The sequence below is a fragment of the Gopherus evgoodei genome, chromosome 5 (assembly GCF_007399415.2).
Source record: "Gopherus evgoodei ecotype Sinaloan lineage chromosome 5, rGopEvg1_v1.p, whole genome shotgun sequence".
Lineage (NCBI taxonomy): Eukaryota > Metazoa > Chordata > Testudines > Testudinidae > Gopherus > Gopherus evgoodei.
Genome location: NC_044326.1, coordinates 36,813,671 through 36,833,177, shown reverse-complemented (window position 1 = coordinate 36,833,177; position 19,507 = coordinate 36,813,671). Strand labels below are relative to the sequence as shown.

The window sequence follows — 19,507 nt, the reverse complement described above, 5'->3', positions numbered from 1 at the left end:
TCCACATCTTTCAAATCAAGCCTTTCACATTTGCAATGTTATCCATTATCAGTTCAAATATGTTCCACTTTATTTATATGAGAATCATTCGAGTTACAGCTGTAGGACAAATACTTATGAATATTATGGAAAAATTATATAAGTTTATTTCCAATTACACAGTATTCCATGAAAACATATACTTTAATCATTACTGTTCTAATTAAACTATTAAAGCACAGCACACACTAACCTGGAGGCACTTCTGTAGAATCATCAATACCCAGCTGTCCTGTATTCAAGCCTAGCTCACTGAAATAGTCTTTCTGAAAAAAAAAATACAAATAGGGAATTAAAAGCACATTATTAAAAGCTAGCAGAAAGAGATTCCTTCTTTAAAAGTTTAGGTTTTATTTAACAAGCCTTGAAAGAAATGTGTCTTTATATCTTAAAATTTTATACACATACAAATTATTTTAAAAGAGAAAGAAAAATCTTGTACTGATTCTTAGTCTTATTCTAAGACAGAAAAACAGTTTGACTTACAGGCACTGATTCTCACCTACATGTGAGCTTAACTTGGACAAAATAGACAGAAGCTGCAGGGAGCCAATTATGACTCCTTGATTCACTGGTGCACTGCTCTGGGACTCAAAAACCTTGTGTGTGTGTGAAGAATCAGGTGCAGCACAGAACTGACCAACCACATCCCCTTTCTTCCCTGTCTGGCCTATATCCTGTCCCCAGAATGCACCTGACACACGCTATCCTTCCTAGGGTTGCCAGGCATCCAGTTTTCAATTGGGACGCCCGGCATAAAAAGACCCTGGCGATTCGGGTCAGCACTGTTAAAAGTCCAGTCGGCAGTGCAGCAGGGTTAAGGCAAGCTCTGTGTAGCTCCCGGAAGCAGTTGGCATGTCCCTGCAGCCCCCTAGGCACAGGGGCGGCCAGGGAGGCTCTGTGCACAGTCCCCGCCCTGAGCATCAGCTCTGCAGCTCCCACTGGCCGGGAGCCACTTGAGGTAAGCACCCCCCGAGCCCTCTCCCACACCCCAACCCCTTGCATCAGCCCTGATTCCCCCTCCTGGAGTCCACACCACACATCCCCACCCACACCCCCAACCTCATCCCAGCCCCGAGCCCCCTTCTGCACCCAAACTCCCTCCCAGATCTTGTACCCTGCACCCACTCCTGCACTCCAAATCCTGAAGCCCCAGCCCAAAGCCCCCTCCTGTACCCCAAGCCCCTCAGCTCCAGCCCCATACCAGAGCCTGCACTCCCAGACAGAGCCTGCCCTTCCCTCCCACACCCTAAACCTCTGTCCCAGCCTAGTGAAAATGAGCAAGTGACCAAGGGTGAGCGACGGAGGGAGGGGAGTTGGAGTGAGTGGAGGGCAGGGCCTTGGATAAGGGGCAGGGTAGGGTGGGGCCTCAGAGAAGGGGCTGGACATGGGTGTTTGGTTTTCTGCAATCAGAAAGTTGGCAACCCTAATCCTTCCCCATGGGGATGGCGGGAAGAAACAGGGAATTAGGGCCAGCTCTAGGCACCAGCATTCCAAGCATGTGCTTGGGGCAGCACTTTTCAAGGGGAGGCATTCCGGCCCTCTAGGGGCAGCACCCTGGTTTTTGCTTTGGCGGTGGCACTCTGGTTAGTTTGGGTTTTTTTGCTTTGGCAGTGGCACTCCGCCCCCCCCCCCTTTTTTTTTTTTCGCTTCGGGGGGCAAAAAACCTGGAGCCAGCCCTTCAGGGAATGGCCTGTATAGTTGGTGTCAGAGCCACTTCCACTAGCTGAATGCTAGCAGAGAGTTCTCCTGCACAAACTGACTATGTCTGGTCACAGTAACATAGGCACCAACTCTGTGGGTGCTGCAGGGCTGGAGCACCTACGGGGAAAAATTAGCGGCTTAATCCTCAGTTGGTAACCATTAAAGCACAACTAAATATAACAACTTTATACTAAATTTGTGGCTTCTTTTTGCTAAGCAGGAGACTCACTACACCTATACACATTTATTAAAGCAATTGATTTAAGCAGTTTAACTTTTTACTAGATGATTAATTTTTTCTTTGTGTCTTGTATCAAGCTCTATAGGACTGGAAATTCAAATCAATTAAAAATATACAGAAGCAGCATTTTCGTTTCTTTTATTAAATAAAACTATCTGACATGCTGGATACATAAACTTTTTTCTCATCAAAAGATGTTTTGCATTTCAAACAAACATACATTTATTAAACAAAAGGAAGCAATAATTGTATTGGAATTGAACTAATTGTTGTTCCTGGTCAGCAGGTCCTTCAAGATTTTAGAACTAGAAGATCTCATCCTCCTCTCACACATGTACTATTTAATATTATTTGTGTATTTAAATTAAATTATTTGATAGATATAAGTAATTTAGGCCTTAACATAGATTGTCAATTGAAAATTAAATTTTAAATAGGCTTTTTTAAATTAACCTATATTTAAATTTAGATGTAAATAAAAAAAATCTGATTTTTTTTAATTTAAAAAAGAAGATCACTGATTTTTGGCCACCTGGTGTGGAACTCATTGCCACAAGGTGTAACTGAGGGTAAAAGTGTAGAGAGGATCAGGAAAGGAGTAGTCGTTTAACAGATAATATAAACATTCAGTTACATTAGGTAGGAAAATTATATAAAGAAAATATACTGCCGTGTTTCAAGGTGCAAATCAACCACTAACTAACTGGGGTAGGAGGAAACATCCCTTTTTCAGTTCTGTATTTCTTTTTCATTAAGAAGTTCTTTTAATAAATCTTTTCCACATTACATTTTACTGACCTATGGTACATCCTTATTCACTTCTTTTTAAAACAAACCTATTAACTAATTAAGATTCCTTTTTATTGTCTAGTATATTATAGATTAGTCAGCCAAAATAATTCTCAGAGAAACTTTTCTTTTTTTCTCCTCCAAACAGAGACTTTTTTTAATAGACCATAAGAACAAATACAACTATACTTACCAGTTCAGGGATGTCTTTAACTTTTAGAGGAACCTGAATTAGACCCAGATGATTTCTGAAACTAGGCTGATCCCCATTTTCATAATTTGGGTTGCGAAGATTCATCAGTACCTTTTAAAAAAAGAATACAATCTGGTCATTCTCTGTGTATATACACCTAAACTTACAACATGAGATTGTGGCACCAACAGTATCAGTGTCACAAATTGTGCTTAGACACAAACGTAGTGCTATTTCCTGCAGCACTGCAACTCCCAGGTGAAGGCCTACATTTTTGGGCAGCCAACTTCAAAATCCATAAAAGGGTCTGATTTTGAGAAAGTGCTTAACTCCCACTCTGAAAATCAAAATTGAGGCACTGAAAAATCATGCTACATCTCACACCACTGCAAAAGACATTCCTTTAAATTTACATTAAATCATTTTAAATACTACATTTGCTGATTATGATTCATATTGCTGTGTTTGCATTTTAAATTTAATTTTGTAAATTAACAGACTCACTTATTTCTTGCTCCCTACCTACATTATCTAAGGTTCTAGACAAATTTGTTTCATCAACAGCTGACAGAGTATTATACAGTCATTAATTTTTTTATTGTATTTTCATAAGCAATAGCATTCTACATATTGTCATTATGAACAAGTTACCAGCGATCTCTATTGTGCAACAGACTCTGGACATAATTTTAATTACAGCCTTCAGTATTATGAATTATGAAAAAAACAAGTAAAACTGAGCAATTCTGGCCTTCGCAGTGAGCTAGTTTTATTTTTCAACTTTTTGCTTTGGTCACAAACAAAAGCCTCAAGTTTTTCCAGCTATCAGGAGACTCCTCATCTTCCATCTTTGGTTCTGTATTGCTTTCAGTTTTATAAATGAGTTGAATAATCTGTGTAGATAGTCCAAAAATTCATCTTCACATGACACTATTATTTACCACAGTGAACCTACTTCAAATAATATTACACCCCAATCTGCAACTGGAAATTAGTAACAAAGCAATGTAACTGTTCATGTTAATAAAGCAAGCAGGAGTCAGTCCCACAGGATTCTTTGTGTAATGTTTCAGAGAATTTGAGGCTTTCCATTATAGGCACAATAAAAAGGATTTTTTTTCAAAGGATGAACCAGCAATCTCTCCTCCACAATAAGTGCAATTCAGAATGATTCCCCATCCATGCATCCATAAGGCTAGGTTGTCAAAGCAACAGACACTGTGTTCACATTCGAAAGGCCACTTCACAATAGAAAAGGGTTAGAAATTTATTTATTTTAATACAAGCTTAAATTCTCAGGCAAAGAGCACTAAAGTAATATACACCCTATTTCAGGGTCACCTGAATCTATCTGAAGTGCATGACTTCCTATTGCCTCAAAGTCTTGATTAGTAAGCCAAGTTAAACATTTTGAGCTAACGTTTTTCTACATAAGAAACTCCTTTGCTTAACAGGAATTGAAACAGTTTCAAGTTTTAAGAAAGTTTTCAATGACCAGTATGAGGTTAAATGTAATTCACTGGCAGTTAAAAGTTAATCTTATCAATCCATTAGATATGATAATTTCTTATAGATTTAGAAAAAGATATATATGTACCATCAATTCTTTAAAGCAGCTTTGTAACAGATTATTTAATGGACAATCATTTGTGTGTTGATTCAGTTTACCTTATTTAGAAGAAAATTAATTTCTATTTCCTATCCATCTGTTGAAGACTTACCATGCACAGGTCCCACTTTAAATAGCTAACTATAAAGGATGTAACTCAATGACTGGTTGGTTACTTCACTAATGCTTACCTCAAGAAAATCTTTAGGTGCATAAACAGGTCGGAAGAGAGTTAGATCTGAAATTAACAGGATTTAAAGAATGCTTTATTTAAATTAAAATTTTATAAAGATTGGCAATACATATGAAGTTTTTTCCAATTCTGACACAATGTAACTGTCCCTATAATACATCATGACAATGAGATTTTATGAACAGTTATATTTAAAAAGTTCACATCAGCATATAAAACAATCACTAGTTGATACCTGATGATGGTTGCTGTGCATGACATTTCATAAAATTGCTATTTAATGATCACTGAATTACAAAAGGACAAACTGGTGCAATATAAAACACATCCCAGTTATTCAGCCAACTTCAGAGTAAAATTAAAGCACAAAGGATATACTTTGAATGTTCTTAAATTATAGAAGCATAATCAGCTTCAAAGCCAATGTGAAGTAAAAATATACCATCACTTTATTTTCTTCTCCCCCCGGGCAGTACATCTATACATTAACGTGTCATGAAACTGCAGTTCAGACCATGAAAGTCATTATCCAGTTTCATTCACAGTGAAAGACAATACATGTATTTGGGGTTTGCTAGCTTGCTTCAAGCCCTGGTGGATCCGAACAAGATCATTAGCTATGAAACTGTACAGAAAGTAATTCCTATATATTGATTAGCTGTTTCATTTTTAGCTGTTGAAAAAATACATTATGTGAGTAAGAGAAAATTGTTAAGAATTAAATGACACAAAAAGTAAGCAATATAATTTTTTTCTTTCAGTTAGTGCACTGCTCCCATTACTACTACTAACTTAAGCTACCTGTCCAAATTCTCTAGGTATCAGTATGTAAGAGAATTTATCTACAGACTGCAGGTGTAGATTCAAAAATCCAAACAGTAACTCTTCAAATAAATAAATAATACAGTGAATAGGTATTTGTGAGCTACCAAGCACTGCAAACTAGGGAAAAAATAAAAAACAGGAACTAGTTGCCTTTACAATGGATACTATTTTAATCCCTGACTGATAAATAAGCAGATAAATATGCATTTGCTTTGCTGCTACATAAAAAGACACATTTTATTCAGAATACCTGGCTCATCAGTTCCCATTTCATTCCATTTATTAAGAAGTTCTTTTTGCTCTCCTATAGGTCTCTGTAAGTCATAAGAAAAGAAATTATCTTTTTAAATTAACCAGCTAAAAATCTAAACTACATTAATCTCCAGTATGGATGAAAATTAGTCTTTTAAAAAATAGCATGCACTAGACTTTATAAGTTAGCATTAGCCTTAGGCCATATTCTCTCTACTGCACCAAATCCAAGTAAGGATTGGAATCTCCCTCCTCATGCCAGGGGGTAGTTCTGAAAACACTGTATCTGCTATTGAACCCTTTGCTGTGTTTGGTTGGCAGTTCCATGTATCTGAGGATTCACCCTGCACCACCCATGTGCTGCCACCAAATTCCCTCTTCACGGTGCCAGAAACCCTAAGGAGTATAGCTCAGTTGCACAAAAGGAGTGTAGATCCTCTGCATTTCTTTCTCTGTTCCTCCCCACAGCTTTGTCCTCTGCCTTGTACAATAAACCACAGCAGTTCTGCCAGCTACCAGGCTTTAGGGGAGAGGGACAGAGAAGATTTGCCCTATAATACATACTGGCCAATTCTGCTCTGTTTATTAATTTACAGAGATTTGAAACATAAAGATGTCAGTGAGGAATGGATGACAAAGGGAAGTGATGATAGTGGAATTCTGAGCCTTTCACTCCAAGGTCACAAGTTCAACTCCGGCCCCAATCAGCAAAGAAAGAATGTCAATGTAGTTATTGGTTGTTCAGTGTCTGATTTGAAGTTAGTCAGTGGTCTCAATCCTGTCTGTGTGTACTACTGTCCATATCGTACAAAAAAACAAACCAACCATCAATTGGCTCCCCAATACAGAGGGGTAGCCATGTTAGTCTGGATCTGTAAAAGCAGCAAAGAGTCCTGTGGCACCTTATAGACTAACAGACATTTTGGAGCATGAGCTTTCGTGGGTGAATACCCACTTCGTCGGATGCAACGACAAAGTGGGTATTCACCCACTAAAGTTCATGCTCCAAAACGTCTGTTAGTCTATAAGGTGCCACAGGACTCTTTGCTGCTTCCCAATACAGTATTCCCAGCAGAGGCCAACAATTGCAACAGCAAGAGAAAGACTCACCAACACCCTTCATTCCCAAGGTGGTCCTTCCAGAGTACAATGGAAGCACACTGGTGGGAATACTCTCACACTCCCACTATCTCTGCTATCTGTTTGTCCCAGAAGACTTTAGGCCTTAATCCTGCAATTCCTGACATCAATGGAACTACTTATGTATAAAGTTTGCGTAAGATAAGTTTTCACTGTATCAGGACCACAGTTTCCAAAGATGTGAAGGTGGCACAAGCTCTACATTCACTTAAAAAAGGTGAGTTTATAAACACATTACCTTTCGTGCTAATGGGATACTGAGTTCTGTGCACATGCTATTTAGACTCTTCAGAATTCGCTTCTCCCAGCTTCCCTGTAACAAACATTTTAATCAATGTAAAACTTCCTTCCTCCCACTCATATTTATAAGCATACCACAGCCTAGCCAATGAATAACTTCAAAAGAAAAGATGACTAGTGTCACTGACATCTGCCAAAAGTTTACATGATTACTTAAAAATGTGAACAAAGGAATGATTTGTTCATTATACAATGAAAAACTTCTTTATACGACAAAAGTAACAAACCACCAGCAAAATAAGGTTGCTCACCATACTGTATGTTCTCCAAAATGCCTCTGCTTTACAGGTACTCATTCAGGGAAGGAAGGCTAGTGCCCAAGCTACCTTTCACATTGGTAGCCATGAATTTTACATTTTAACCACAATACTGGACAAGAATGCTCAGGGAGGTGAACTGTGTAAAAATAATGCCCCGTCCACCCTTTAAGACATGGAGAGAAAGTAAGTAAATATCTTCTCTAAAGATATTGCACTAGCTACCCATTTTTAGAGAGACTAAACAGTTCCAGGGATTTGGAATTATTGTAAGGCATAGATAGGTTTGGCAGAATTTGATTTTTTTTTAAATATTATTTCAGCAGATTATATTATGTTTATTCTTAAGCATTTTTTAAGATGTTTTATCTATTTAAATTTTCACAATTGTGGGAAATTATCCAGGGGTCAAACAATAATTCCTTAATGACAGTAGATGCTGAGATTCAAAAAGTTAAAAGTTTATAACCGTTAAAATATAAATTGTCAACATCACATACCAAAATATACAAAATAAACACCCTTAAATCAAACTCTAACAAGTTCTCTAGCAGCATTTTTCTTACTTTGCACATCAGTAAATTTCGATTATTGATGGAAATATTTTTTAATCCGTTTGTGTGTGAACCGTGAAATCAGTTTATCAACATTTACCAAAAAAAAAATCCAGTCTTTTCTCAAATGAGAGATTAAAAATAAAAGCAGTTCTCAAATGAGAGATTAAAAATAAAAGCAGGCAATACCTTAATAACAGAGAGAACAAAAAAGACGCTTTCGGAGGAATCAGATTCCTATAAAAAAATGTGGCATATTTTCAAATTTTCCATACTAGACCAGACCCTCAGTAGGTGTAGAACTGCATACTTCCACGGAAATCAATAGATCAGTGCTCATTTACATCAGCTGAGGATCTAGACAATAAGGTTCAGTAATACCGCGACAACACTGAATTTATTTATATTTTATTTATATTAGTTTATTAGCAAATTAGTTATTCTCTTTCTTGTTTGCCCCTACTGTATTTCAAATGTTGTTTAAATAGTTTTATCTTGATAATGTTATAGCGATACTGTATATGAAAAATTTCACTGAGGATATACCCAAATTAGGGATTTTAACAATCCCTGTATTCTCCTGGAAGCTGATTCAAACCCTATTCCAGTAAATGGAAAGATTCCCATTAATTTCACTGGGGTCTGATTTCCATTTTGAATAATATATTTAATTATTGTTTATTATTTGTATTTTGCAGCATCCATAACATTTCTAGCTTTTGTCCTCACACATGAAAACAAAGGCCCTGCTTTCCATTTAAAATGACAAGCAACACATGAAGGATGGGGGGAAATGGATAAAACATACACACATAAAATCAAAGTTTTATTTTGTTTTTGTTTTTTAAATCCATAATCTAGTGATAACAGTATATGTGTACAAGAAATGAGTACAAGAAATGAATCAGCTATGTAAATGAACACCAATAAACCCCTCCAAATTAAACACTAGAAAACAATGTTTTTAAACAGTAAAATACCTCAATCCCAAAACTGACTAAATTCATAGGCTTTAAGGACAGAAGGAGCCATTATGATAATCTAGTCTGACCTCAGGAATAACACAGGACTTAGAACCTCACCCAGTAACTAATGCAGGGATCGACAATGTTTGGCACCTGGCCTGCCAAGTTTGTTTACCTGCTGCATCCTCGGGTTTGGCCAAACGCGGCTCCCACTGGCCACGGTTCGCCACTCAGGCCAATGGCGGCTGCAGGAAGCGGTGCGGGACGAGGGATGTTGCTGATCCCTGAACTCGTGCATCAAGCCCATATCTTTTGTTGTTGTTCCCAATAATTAATTACCAGCACTATTAACAATTCTCACTTTATTTCTAGTCTAAATTTGTTTAGACTCAGCTTCTAACCACTGGAATTCATTATGACTTTTTCTGCTGTCTTAAAGAGATATCTACTATCAGAAATCTTTTCCCTGGGTGGGTACTTATAGACCATGATTGAGCCACCTTTTAACATTCTCTTGGATAAACTACATAGACTGAGTTTCTTAAGTCTCTCACTCTAACACATGTTTTGCCAAACTGAAATCATTCTTGTAACTCTTTTATGAATGATTCCCAATTTGTCAACATTCTTTTTGAAGTGTGGCTACCAGAACTAGAAAATGTATTCCAGTAATGATGTCATTAAAGTCAACTGCAGAGGTAATACTACTTCCCTCTAAACTGCAGAACTGCACTGGGAATTCATGCTCAAGTATATATCTACCACAATTCCTATGTCCATTTCAGCATCCATGCATGCATTCCATGATACACTTACAAGACGGAATGCATGGTGACATACATTCTTTGTTACTAGATGTAAGGTCTTGAGCTTTGTTGCATTTCTTACTGAAAACCTGAAATTCACATCTATGCAAGCCTACGTGTTACTTAAGGACACAGACACTCTCACATGCAGCAAAGGCTGTCCTTACACAATGCCTTCAAGTTTCTCTCCTCTAGGAATCTGAATCTGCTAGGTGCTGTTGTAACTTTCACCTTTCATCTTGGCCAACACCATAGATTGAACAAGGACCTCCAGAGCTAAAAAGCATGAGTCTACAGCTTGAGCTAAAGAGTTAAACTGCGTAGCTGGGGGCTATACAGACCCACATTGTCTGTTCATCACTACGTTCACTAACCAGTGGGACTTTCTACTGTTGGAATTATGGGAGTTGATTGCTAAGGCAAATAGCTTATCAGACTGAGCCTTAACAATGGCAGAAATTCACGGGCAGTTGGGGAGAAAAGAAGAGGAGATGGCTTCTCTTAGCTCTTATTTTCTCACCATTAGTTTCTTTCTCAGGTCGGTATGCAGAAGGGTCTGGTTTGTACTAACATATAAATCAATATCAATATCATTTCTACTTCTGAAGAAGGTCTCAAAACCATTGATGATACAGCATCAACAAAGCTGAAATGAAGAACAGCTATCTGTGACAATGCAGCCATTATAACTAGAATGTTTAGAATCCTAAGTAAACTTTCCTGGCTCAAAACACACTGCACCAAGATCATCAGAACCACCCATCCTGTCTTTTGGAATTGATTCCTCAAAACCCACATGCCATGCGGGTTTTCTCCTACACCCACAGGTAGTTCGGCTCATCAGATATGTTGTCTGTAAAAGGCTCAGGAACATTCCAAAGTAAGGGGGAGGAAGACAGAGTAGAAAGACAACAAGGAGCCCAGTGGCACCTTGAAGAATAACAGATTTATTTGGGCATAAGCTTTTGTGGGTAAAAAAACCCCACTTCCTCAGATGCAAACAAGAAAGAAAACTGATCACCTTTTCTGTACACATTACTGTTTCCAAGAGGCTCCACTGTGTCTGACCAGTGCATTGGCACCAGAGTAGAAATATAGTGATGCTCCACAGCTCTCTTCAGTGTCTCAGTGCTACATTTCAGCTCTGCCATTTCAATTCTTCAGCATATTCAAAGAAGTAATTTAAATTAGTTGATCAAGCTGAAACTGAGAACTTTTAAATGGTTTCAGAGAATAGTCACCCTGCAAAAATGAAAATTTCACTCCTTGGAAGCCCTTCTGTACTCATTAGAGACCTATCACACATACTTTGTTTCAGACCTATAGAAAGTATTAAGGATATCAAGAGCAGCAAAAAAGTGCTCTTCTTAGCTCAATGAATTATCCTTAAATAGATTTTTTAGCTAATTAAGTCAGGATCTTCCCCCAGGCAGAAGAGAACAGCAATCATGTTTGTTGTTTATAGACACCGCTGGATATATCACAACTCTGCTTAAAGCTGCTTCGACTGAGTTCTTGACATTTTCTTGTCTCCAACTACACACTTAGAATAAAAGACAGGAACATTAAAAGTAAATCTCTCAGACAGAAAAAAGATCAGGAGGAGAAAAAAAACCCTCTTTTGTGAACATTTTGTCATAACAAAGGGTATGTTTTCACTGCAGAGTTACTCAGATGTTCAGCATCGGAGTTAGCCTAGCTCAGGTGCAAGGAGCCACACTGAAAAGCCATACTCAAGTTACTGTGTTCTCACTGATGCCACACACACCCAGATTAGATGGTGTTCCTAAGACTTCTGGGGCATATCCCAAGGTTCTTAGTGCTACCATAAGCTGAACTGCTATATGGTTCTTTCCCAGTGAATTGTGGGAGAACCAGTCTGTCCTTCTGGGCACCGGGACATTGTGGGAAGGCACTGGAGGGACTACCAGCTCTCAAGTGGTTTATCCTACAACCTCACTGCAGCCTGAGTGAAAGCAGCATGTGAGCTCTAGCTCAGTGGCTCTCAGTCTTTTCCAGACAACTGTACCCCTTTCAGGAGCCTGATTTGTCTTGCATACACCAAGTTTCACCTCACTTAAAAAATACTTGCTTATAAAATCAGACATAAAAATACAAAGAAGTGTCACAGCTCACTATTACTGAAAAATTGCTTACTTTCTCATTTTTACCATATAATTATAAAATAAAGCCATTGGAATATAAATATTGTACTTACATTTCAGTGTATAGTATACAGAGCAGTATAAACAAGTCATTATCTATATGAAATTTTAATTTGTGCTGACTTCACTAGTTCTTTTTATGTAACCTGTTGTAAGACTAGGCAAATATCTAAATGAGCTGATGTACCCCTGGAAGACATCTATGTACCCCTGCTTGAGAACCACTGCTCTAGCCTATACCCTTAGCTGAACCAGCTAGCCCACTTTAAAGCACCACCAAACTTGGATTGGTGCGTTTTGTGTGTGGATTGGAGCCAGGTTAGGGACAACACCCAAGTAAGTGCCTCAGTTAGATGTGAATTGAAGATTTACTCACAGACATCCACCAGTTAGGGAAAGCGATGGGCAAGCACTGTCAAAGCAGCAAGTTCTGGAGCCATCCGCAGTAATTAGAAATAGAACGCAAAATACTTTACCCCACTAAAAAAATCTCTTTCAAAGCAGCAGATAGGGCTTCAAAAATCATTTTGTTGAAGCGCAGCAAGAATCTCAGATGAGTTCCATCAATCTTTCCAAAAATTTAGTTTTAATTTAAAAAAAATTCTAGTAATTATGACTGCAAAGATAATCTTTAAAATGTGAACTGAATGTACACCAATGTAGTGCTGTCTTCATCAGGATGCAGACAACTCTCAGTGGCTCTGCTGCAACTCAAACTCCCTGTACATGTTATTTTCATAATTGCCCATTAGTAGGAAGCATCCAGTACTAGCCACGGTAGGAGACTAAATATTCGACTAGATGGAACACTGGTCTGAGCCTGTATGGCAACTCCTATATTTCTTTCACTCTATTGATGAGAGAAAATAATGTTGAGAATTGTTTAAAATTAATGTTCCATCCTGAATCTTAGCTAGTAAAGAGTTACTATTTTTTGCTTTTAGAACTGTCTTTCAGCAGAAAGAGAAAGTCAACTTTAGGAACAAAGGAAAAGTTGTTAGATTTCCCTTTACGAATCCTAAGCAACTTTGAGAGATTATGTTGTTTTTCTTTTTCTTTCAGATTCTGTTTTTCAAAGAGATTCTGAAGAAGAAAAGGCAGATTGACTTTTATGCAGATCTGCAGGTGCAGCATCAGAATCTTTAATATCTAGGGCTATCATTTTAGCTTTCTTTAGTCAGTGAGTGAAGAGTTACTCTCAGTAGTAAACACAGGCACCAACTCCGTCCGTGCTCCAGGCTGGCCCACGGTCAGAGGTGCCACCGCATCCCACCGCTCCCACTGGCAATGGTTCCTGGCCAATGGGAACTGCGGAGCCAGTGCTGAGGACAGGGACAGAGCACACAGCTTCCCTAATCACCCCTCTACCTAAGGGCTGCAGGGATAGGCTTGGGGTTACCAGCTCACAATGCAGAGACTGCCACAGGCTGGATGAAATGAAGTAGCAGGCCAGATCCAGCCAACAGGCCATAGGTTCCCCACCCCGGTTTACAATTTAAAGCTCTGATTCTGCAAAAATAAATTACTGTATTTAACTTTCCACACATAAATAGGCCCAATGAGTGCATAAACATTTGCAGGATTAGGTATTAAGGCCCTAATCCTACAAAACAGTAAACATCCTGCAAAGTGGTCAGAGCCCTGAACTACTATTTAAATCAGCGGGAACTGATGACATTGAACAACTCACAAAAGGGTTGATCCAAAACCCATTTAAGTCAATGAAAAGATTCCCATTGACATCTGTAGTCTTTGAATCAACCCTGAAGATACTCCCCACATTGCAGGACGGGGCCCTAAATGAATCACATAACAATGAGAGGTAGTGGATGGGATGCAGTAAAAAATATATATGTATATGAAAAAGCAATGATGAGTAGCATGTGTATTGCTGATTCCATGATTTGTAGTTGGTTCTATTTGGTTACTGTCACCACCCAGTAACACTTTCCCCTAAGAGGACTAGAGTTCATAGGGCTTTGTCATAAATTGCTACCTTCCTGAAGAACCCTCCTTTGGCAGTTAGCAGTACAACAAGTGTACCAGCCTCAGTTTCCCTTACAGAGTCCATAAAAATCATCCAAATAGTTCTTCTGAATTTGTATATACATCTTGTGAGGTTAAATTATTCCAAAAATTCTACACATATAAATCGTAAGTCTCACAAATATAGTCCAGAATTCCCCAAAACAGTCCAAACAATGTATACAACGAACTAAGTATACCTCTGGCATCTGGCATCATGCTCCAGCTCTCCACTCCATCTCCAGCATCTCTTGCCACACTTTACTCCCAGTCTTCAACGCTCTCGAACCCTCTGGCTTCAGCTTTCCATCTCCGAGAGCCAGCAGGCATCTCTCTCTGCTCATCTCAGCCTTCAACCCTCTCCAGCCTTCTATAGCCATGGCTCTCTGCCTCAGGAAGGTCATCAGGCATCTCCCTCTGCTGGCTTCCTGGCAATTCCTCATGCCTTCCAGGAAGGAGCTGCAGAGAATTTTCTCTTGCAGCTTTCCCCAGAGACCTCTTCCAGTTTCCTGATTCCCAGGCAGCTCTCCCTGCCCTTTCCTCACTGAACCAACTGTGATGGGTTTCCCCCTCTTCAGGGTTCCACCTGGAACTGGGATAAAACTGAGCCTGCCTGACCCACCAGTCTGGGCTCCCTTTCACCTTGTAATGCTGTGACAAAGTGCAGACATGCTCCTAGTCTCACACTTTCCCTACCTGTGTGTTGGTGACACACTCAGCTCCAGAAACGCACAGACACTGAAATCAGATCTGCATGGAAGGCTCAGCTAAGGAATTGCCCAGTACTCAAGTGCATACCCCCCTCGAGAGGATAAACCTAAAATTGTACCGTCTTGCGCTGCACCGAGAACTGTACGGCGTAAGCTCATGAAATTCGCCCCCTCCCTCAATGTGGAGAGGGATATATAGAGCTTTCTGCCCCAAGTTGTGATTTCCGCACACATTGGTTTTAGATAAAGCCAAACAAGTTTAACCACAAAAGTTAGAGTTTACGTGATTATAAGGGATAGCAAACAGATCAAAGCAGATTACCTAGCAAATAAACCAAACACACAATCTAAGCTTAATATACTAAAAGAACTGGTTATAAGTAGCAAATCCTCACCCTAAATGTTTTTAGGCAGACTGCAGAGATTATTGAAGGCAAGCTGCACTTGCTTGCAGCTTAAAACTCCAGATATTCCTTTCACAGGCCAGACTACTCTCTAGCCTGGGCTCAGCTCTTCTCCCCTACTCCAGTTTTTTTGTTCTCAGGCGTTTCCAACAGTCTTCTTTCTTGAGCGGGGAATCAGTGAAAAACAAACCACAATTATGTCATTCCGCTGCCTTAAATAGTTTTTGCATATGGCTGGAATCCTTTGTCTCCCAATTTGATTCTCACCACTAGTCAGTGGAAAAACACTAGTAGTATCATGGAATCCAGTACCACAACTGCAGCCATAACTCAGAAGCTGTTTGCAGCGTCTCCAAGAAGGCTTCTCAGGAAAGCTCCCCGATGGGTGATTAGCATCTTCTAAGACCTACTGTTCTCCCTAATGGGCCTTCCCAGCCAGCCGTCTAGACTGACTGCAATCTGTCTAGTGGGCATTCCCCAGTGTAAACACATTTGTAATAGATACATAGACAATATACTTAACTTCGGACATAAAAATGATCCATGCATACAAATAGGATAAAACATATTCTGTAAATCATAACCCTTTCAAAAACACTTCACATGACCTACCTGACATAAAACACATCATAGTTATGCCGTAATCATATCATAACCGTATCTCTGTGAAGAATATGGGGCATAATGCCACACCAATTAGCTCTCACTTGCCCCTTTTCGTGACTGACTCAAACTCTGTCCTCAGGCACTCCCTCATTTATATTGCCCAGGTGCCCTCTCTTAAAAGCCAATTAGGAGGTAACTGCAAGTTATGGGTGTACTGGCCCTTCTCCCTCTTAAAGGACCAGCGTCACCCTGTGACTGGCTTGTTGAAGAAGTGTATTTTAAGGAAGGATTTGAAGGGGATTAACTCAGGAAAGGTGTTCCAGGCACAGGTGTTCACATGAAAAAAAATGAACACAACTTTTCCCATGCATACTCATTTTAGAAGAGAAGCTGCCATTTCATAAGCAGAACTAAGACATATAAAATACTAATATTTGTTATATATGCTTTCATAACAGTAACTACATTATATACACATTTATCTAATTTACAGAATTTAGTCCATACCAGGAAAAACTATTATTTTCAATATAAGTAAATGAATGTGACAGCTTATTAATTATTTGTTAAGTGCTGGCAGTATGCTATGTATTACACAATACACAGTCTCTGTCCCAAAGACCTAACAAACAATCTAAAATACAAGGCATCAAGTTAATACACACTGGAATGAACAACAGTTTGATTGAATAGGCAGAACAATTTACTGAATGACTTTTGAACAATACATTTTAAGATGGAGTGAGTTAAACATACTGTGGAATCCTTCCAAATCACAGACCTTCAGAGGTAAGAAGGGCGGTTGTCTTCGCACAGTCTTTAATGTGGAGTTTGTGTAATTTATCATTACAGATAAAAGCATGTAGTTGTCTCATTGGGTTTGACACTATTCAGAGCTATACGCACAAGAAAGAAATATCACCAGCAAATCATTGGACAAATACCAACTCTACAGGTCATGCCAGAGCTAGATGTGGAGCCCACTACAGAAGAGCTAAGCAAGGCCACTGTTTTGTTATCGAGTTGCAAAGCTTCTGGAAGAGATGGCATCCCAGAAGAAAACCTCAAGTGCAGGAAACACAGCCTATTACCATATTTTCATCAGCTGCTACTTAAATGTTGGAAAGAGGGTTAGGTACCACAAGAGATGTGTGACACAAACATCACCACTTTGTATAAAAATAAAGGCAAAAAGGGTGACTGAGACAACTATAGGGGCATCTCGCTACTAAGTGTAGTGGGAAAAGCTTTTGCAAAAGTCATCTTAGTGCACCTACAACAGCTGGCAAATTGTGTTTATCCTGAATCACAGTGCAAATTCAGGGCTGGAAGATCAACAATAGACATAATATTCTCTCTGCGTCAACTCCAGGAAAAGTGTAGAGTAAAACCAACCATTGTACATTGCTTTTGTGGACCTAACCAAAGCATTCGACACAGTCAGTAGAGCAGGTCTCTTTGCAATACTAGAAAAGACAGAATGCCCACCAACCCTGTCATGTCTTATAAATTCATTCCCCAACAACATGAGAGCAACCGTCCAGTTGACAGGTCCACTTCAGACAGCACTGAAATGAAAATCATCATGAAGCAAGGATGTGTTCTTGCCCCTACACTCTTTGGCATCTTCTTCTCGGTACTTTTGAACTGTGAGTTTAAGGACATGAAAGATGGAGTGTATCTCCATGCAAGATCAGATAGGAAACTATTCGACCTGTCTTGATTTAAGTCAAAGACTGAAGTAAAAAAGGTGCTAATCAGGGAACTTCTATTGGCTAATGATGCTGCCCTCATAGTCCACAATGAAAATCTACTACAAGAACTCATGGACCACCTTTCAAATGCCTGCGAGGCACTTGCGCCCATCATCAGAATCAAGAAAATGGTAATATTAGGACAAGGGGTTCCACATGATCCTTCTATTACCTTAAGTGCAAACCAGCTAAATGTAGTCCAGAAGTTCAGCTATTTAGGTTCTACAGTGACCACCAATCTCTCACTGGATAAAGAGCCAAACGTTCGCATTGGGAAGGCTGCCACCACCTTTAGTAAACTAACTAAAAGAGCATAGAACAACTCAAAGCTTACCATCAAGACCAAAATGGTAGTATACCAAACTTGGGTCCTCAGCACTCTGATGTATGGTGGGGAAACATGAACAACTTATATTCATCAGGATAAACAGTTAAACAGTTTCCTTCCACCTACATTGTTTATGCCGCATACTCAACACCAAATGGCAGGATAAAGTCACCAATGCAGAGGTTCTTCAAAGGGCAAAATTACCAAGTGTGACAGCCCTGCTCAAGCAAAAATGACTGTGCTGGCTGGGTCATCTGAATAGGTTGCAAGACAGACGCATACCCAAGGACATGCTATACGGGGAGCTATCAGAGGGAAAAAGAACAACAGGACATCCCAAGCTTTGCTATAAAGACACATGCAAGCAAGATATGAAGGAATTTGGAATTGATCCTGACCAATGGGAAATCTTGACAAGTGATCGTAACAAGTGGCACCATCATCTCCATCAGGGTATCAAAGTTCATGACAGAAGCCGGCTCCTACAGCTTGAACAGAAAAGAGCCCATAGAAAGCAAGCAGTTTCCAACCAAAATACATACATTGCAACAGCCAAAGATCATGCAAAGCTTGGATTGGACTATTCAAGTCACATGAGACACTGCAAACAATCTACATCATACACTGCAATTCTCACATCTCTCGCAGATGAGAGGATGCCAATTTGATGTGGAATTTACTTTTAAAGCATCATGAATAAATCGAACAAGGAAAGTAAAATATTCTCTCTGTGTTCAAGATCCTCTTTTGAGCTGTCTACCTATATTCCTCTTAGGGTACGTCCAGACTACCCCGCCGTATCGGCGGGTTAAAATCGATTGCTCGGGGATCGATATATCGCGTCTAATCTAGATGCGATATATCGATCCCCGAGCGCGCTTATATCGATTCCGGAACTCCATCAACCCCAACGGAGTTCCGGAATCGACACGGAGAGCCGCGGACATCGATCCCGCACCGTCTGGACGGGTGAGTAATTCGATCTTAGATATTCGACTTCAGCTACGTTATTCACGTAGCTGAAGTTGCGTATCTAAGATCGATTTCCCCCCCCTAGTCTGGACGAGCCCTTATTCTCCTGCATGTTCACTTAGTTCCTTCAGCTCTAGACTTCTGCCTACTCCTTTCACCATCCCTTCAGTTTTCTCCATGCTGGATAATAAACCTTTCTTGTCTGGAAACATAATCTGGGACAGCATCTTTATCCTTTTGCACCCATCCCACTACTTGACTCTTCAAAATCCCATTTCATTAACCATAAATAAAATGACAAATACTTCCTAAGCTTTTTTTCTAAATCATATTCTATTCTGTGAACCATTCTATTTTCCACATCTCTCTGTAACACTCATTGATTGACCATTGCACCCTATTTCAACTATATTCTACTTTATCTATGGATGCTGCCATTATGAAATACAACATACATTCATTTTTATACCTAAACACTTTTAATTTAAAGTTACAATTTTAAATGTACAAAGATTTTTAAAAATTGCATGGTAGACATATACGGCATAAACTAAAATGCTCTTGTTGAAAACAGACAGATAGACGGATGACAACCAACCTGTGCTTTCCTCATGTAAACTAAGGGTTCCTTTATGTGCTCAGGGGGTGCTGCAGGATGACAGGGTGAAGGGAACCT

At 39.4% G+C, this 19,507-nt stretch overlaps 1 protein-coding gene across 6 annotated transcripts in view; it reads right to left on the bottom strand.

The window, feature by feature from the left end:
• TBC1D19 (TBC1 domain family member 19) overlaps positions 1-19,507 on the bottom strand; it is a 98,610-nt gene that overhangs the window by 57,040 nt on the left and 22,063 nt on the right. For all 6 annotated transcript variants that reach the window (XR_004000584.1, XR_004000586.1, XR_004000585.1 and 3 more), the window contains 6 exons: positions 19,430-19,505; positions 7,224-7,298; positions 5,844-5,907; positions 4,767-4,813; positions 2,967-3,077; positions 233-305 (listed from right to left, as the gene is read on the bottom strand). Coding sequence is in view for 3 of the 6 variants with exons in the window: in XM_030564019.1 (XP_030419879.1) it covers positions 233-305; positions 2,967-3,077; positions 4,767-4,813; positions 5,844-5,907; positions 7,224-7,298; positions 19,430-19,505 (446 nt within the window). In the remaining 3 variants the exon portion in view is untranslated. The remainder of the gene's footprint in view (positions 1-232; positions 306-2,966; positions 3,078-4,766; positions 4,814-5,843; positions 5,908-7,223; positions 7,299-19,429; positions 19,506-19,507) is intronic.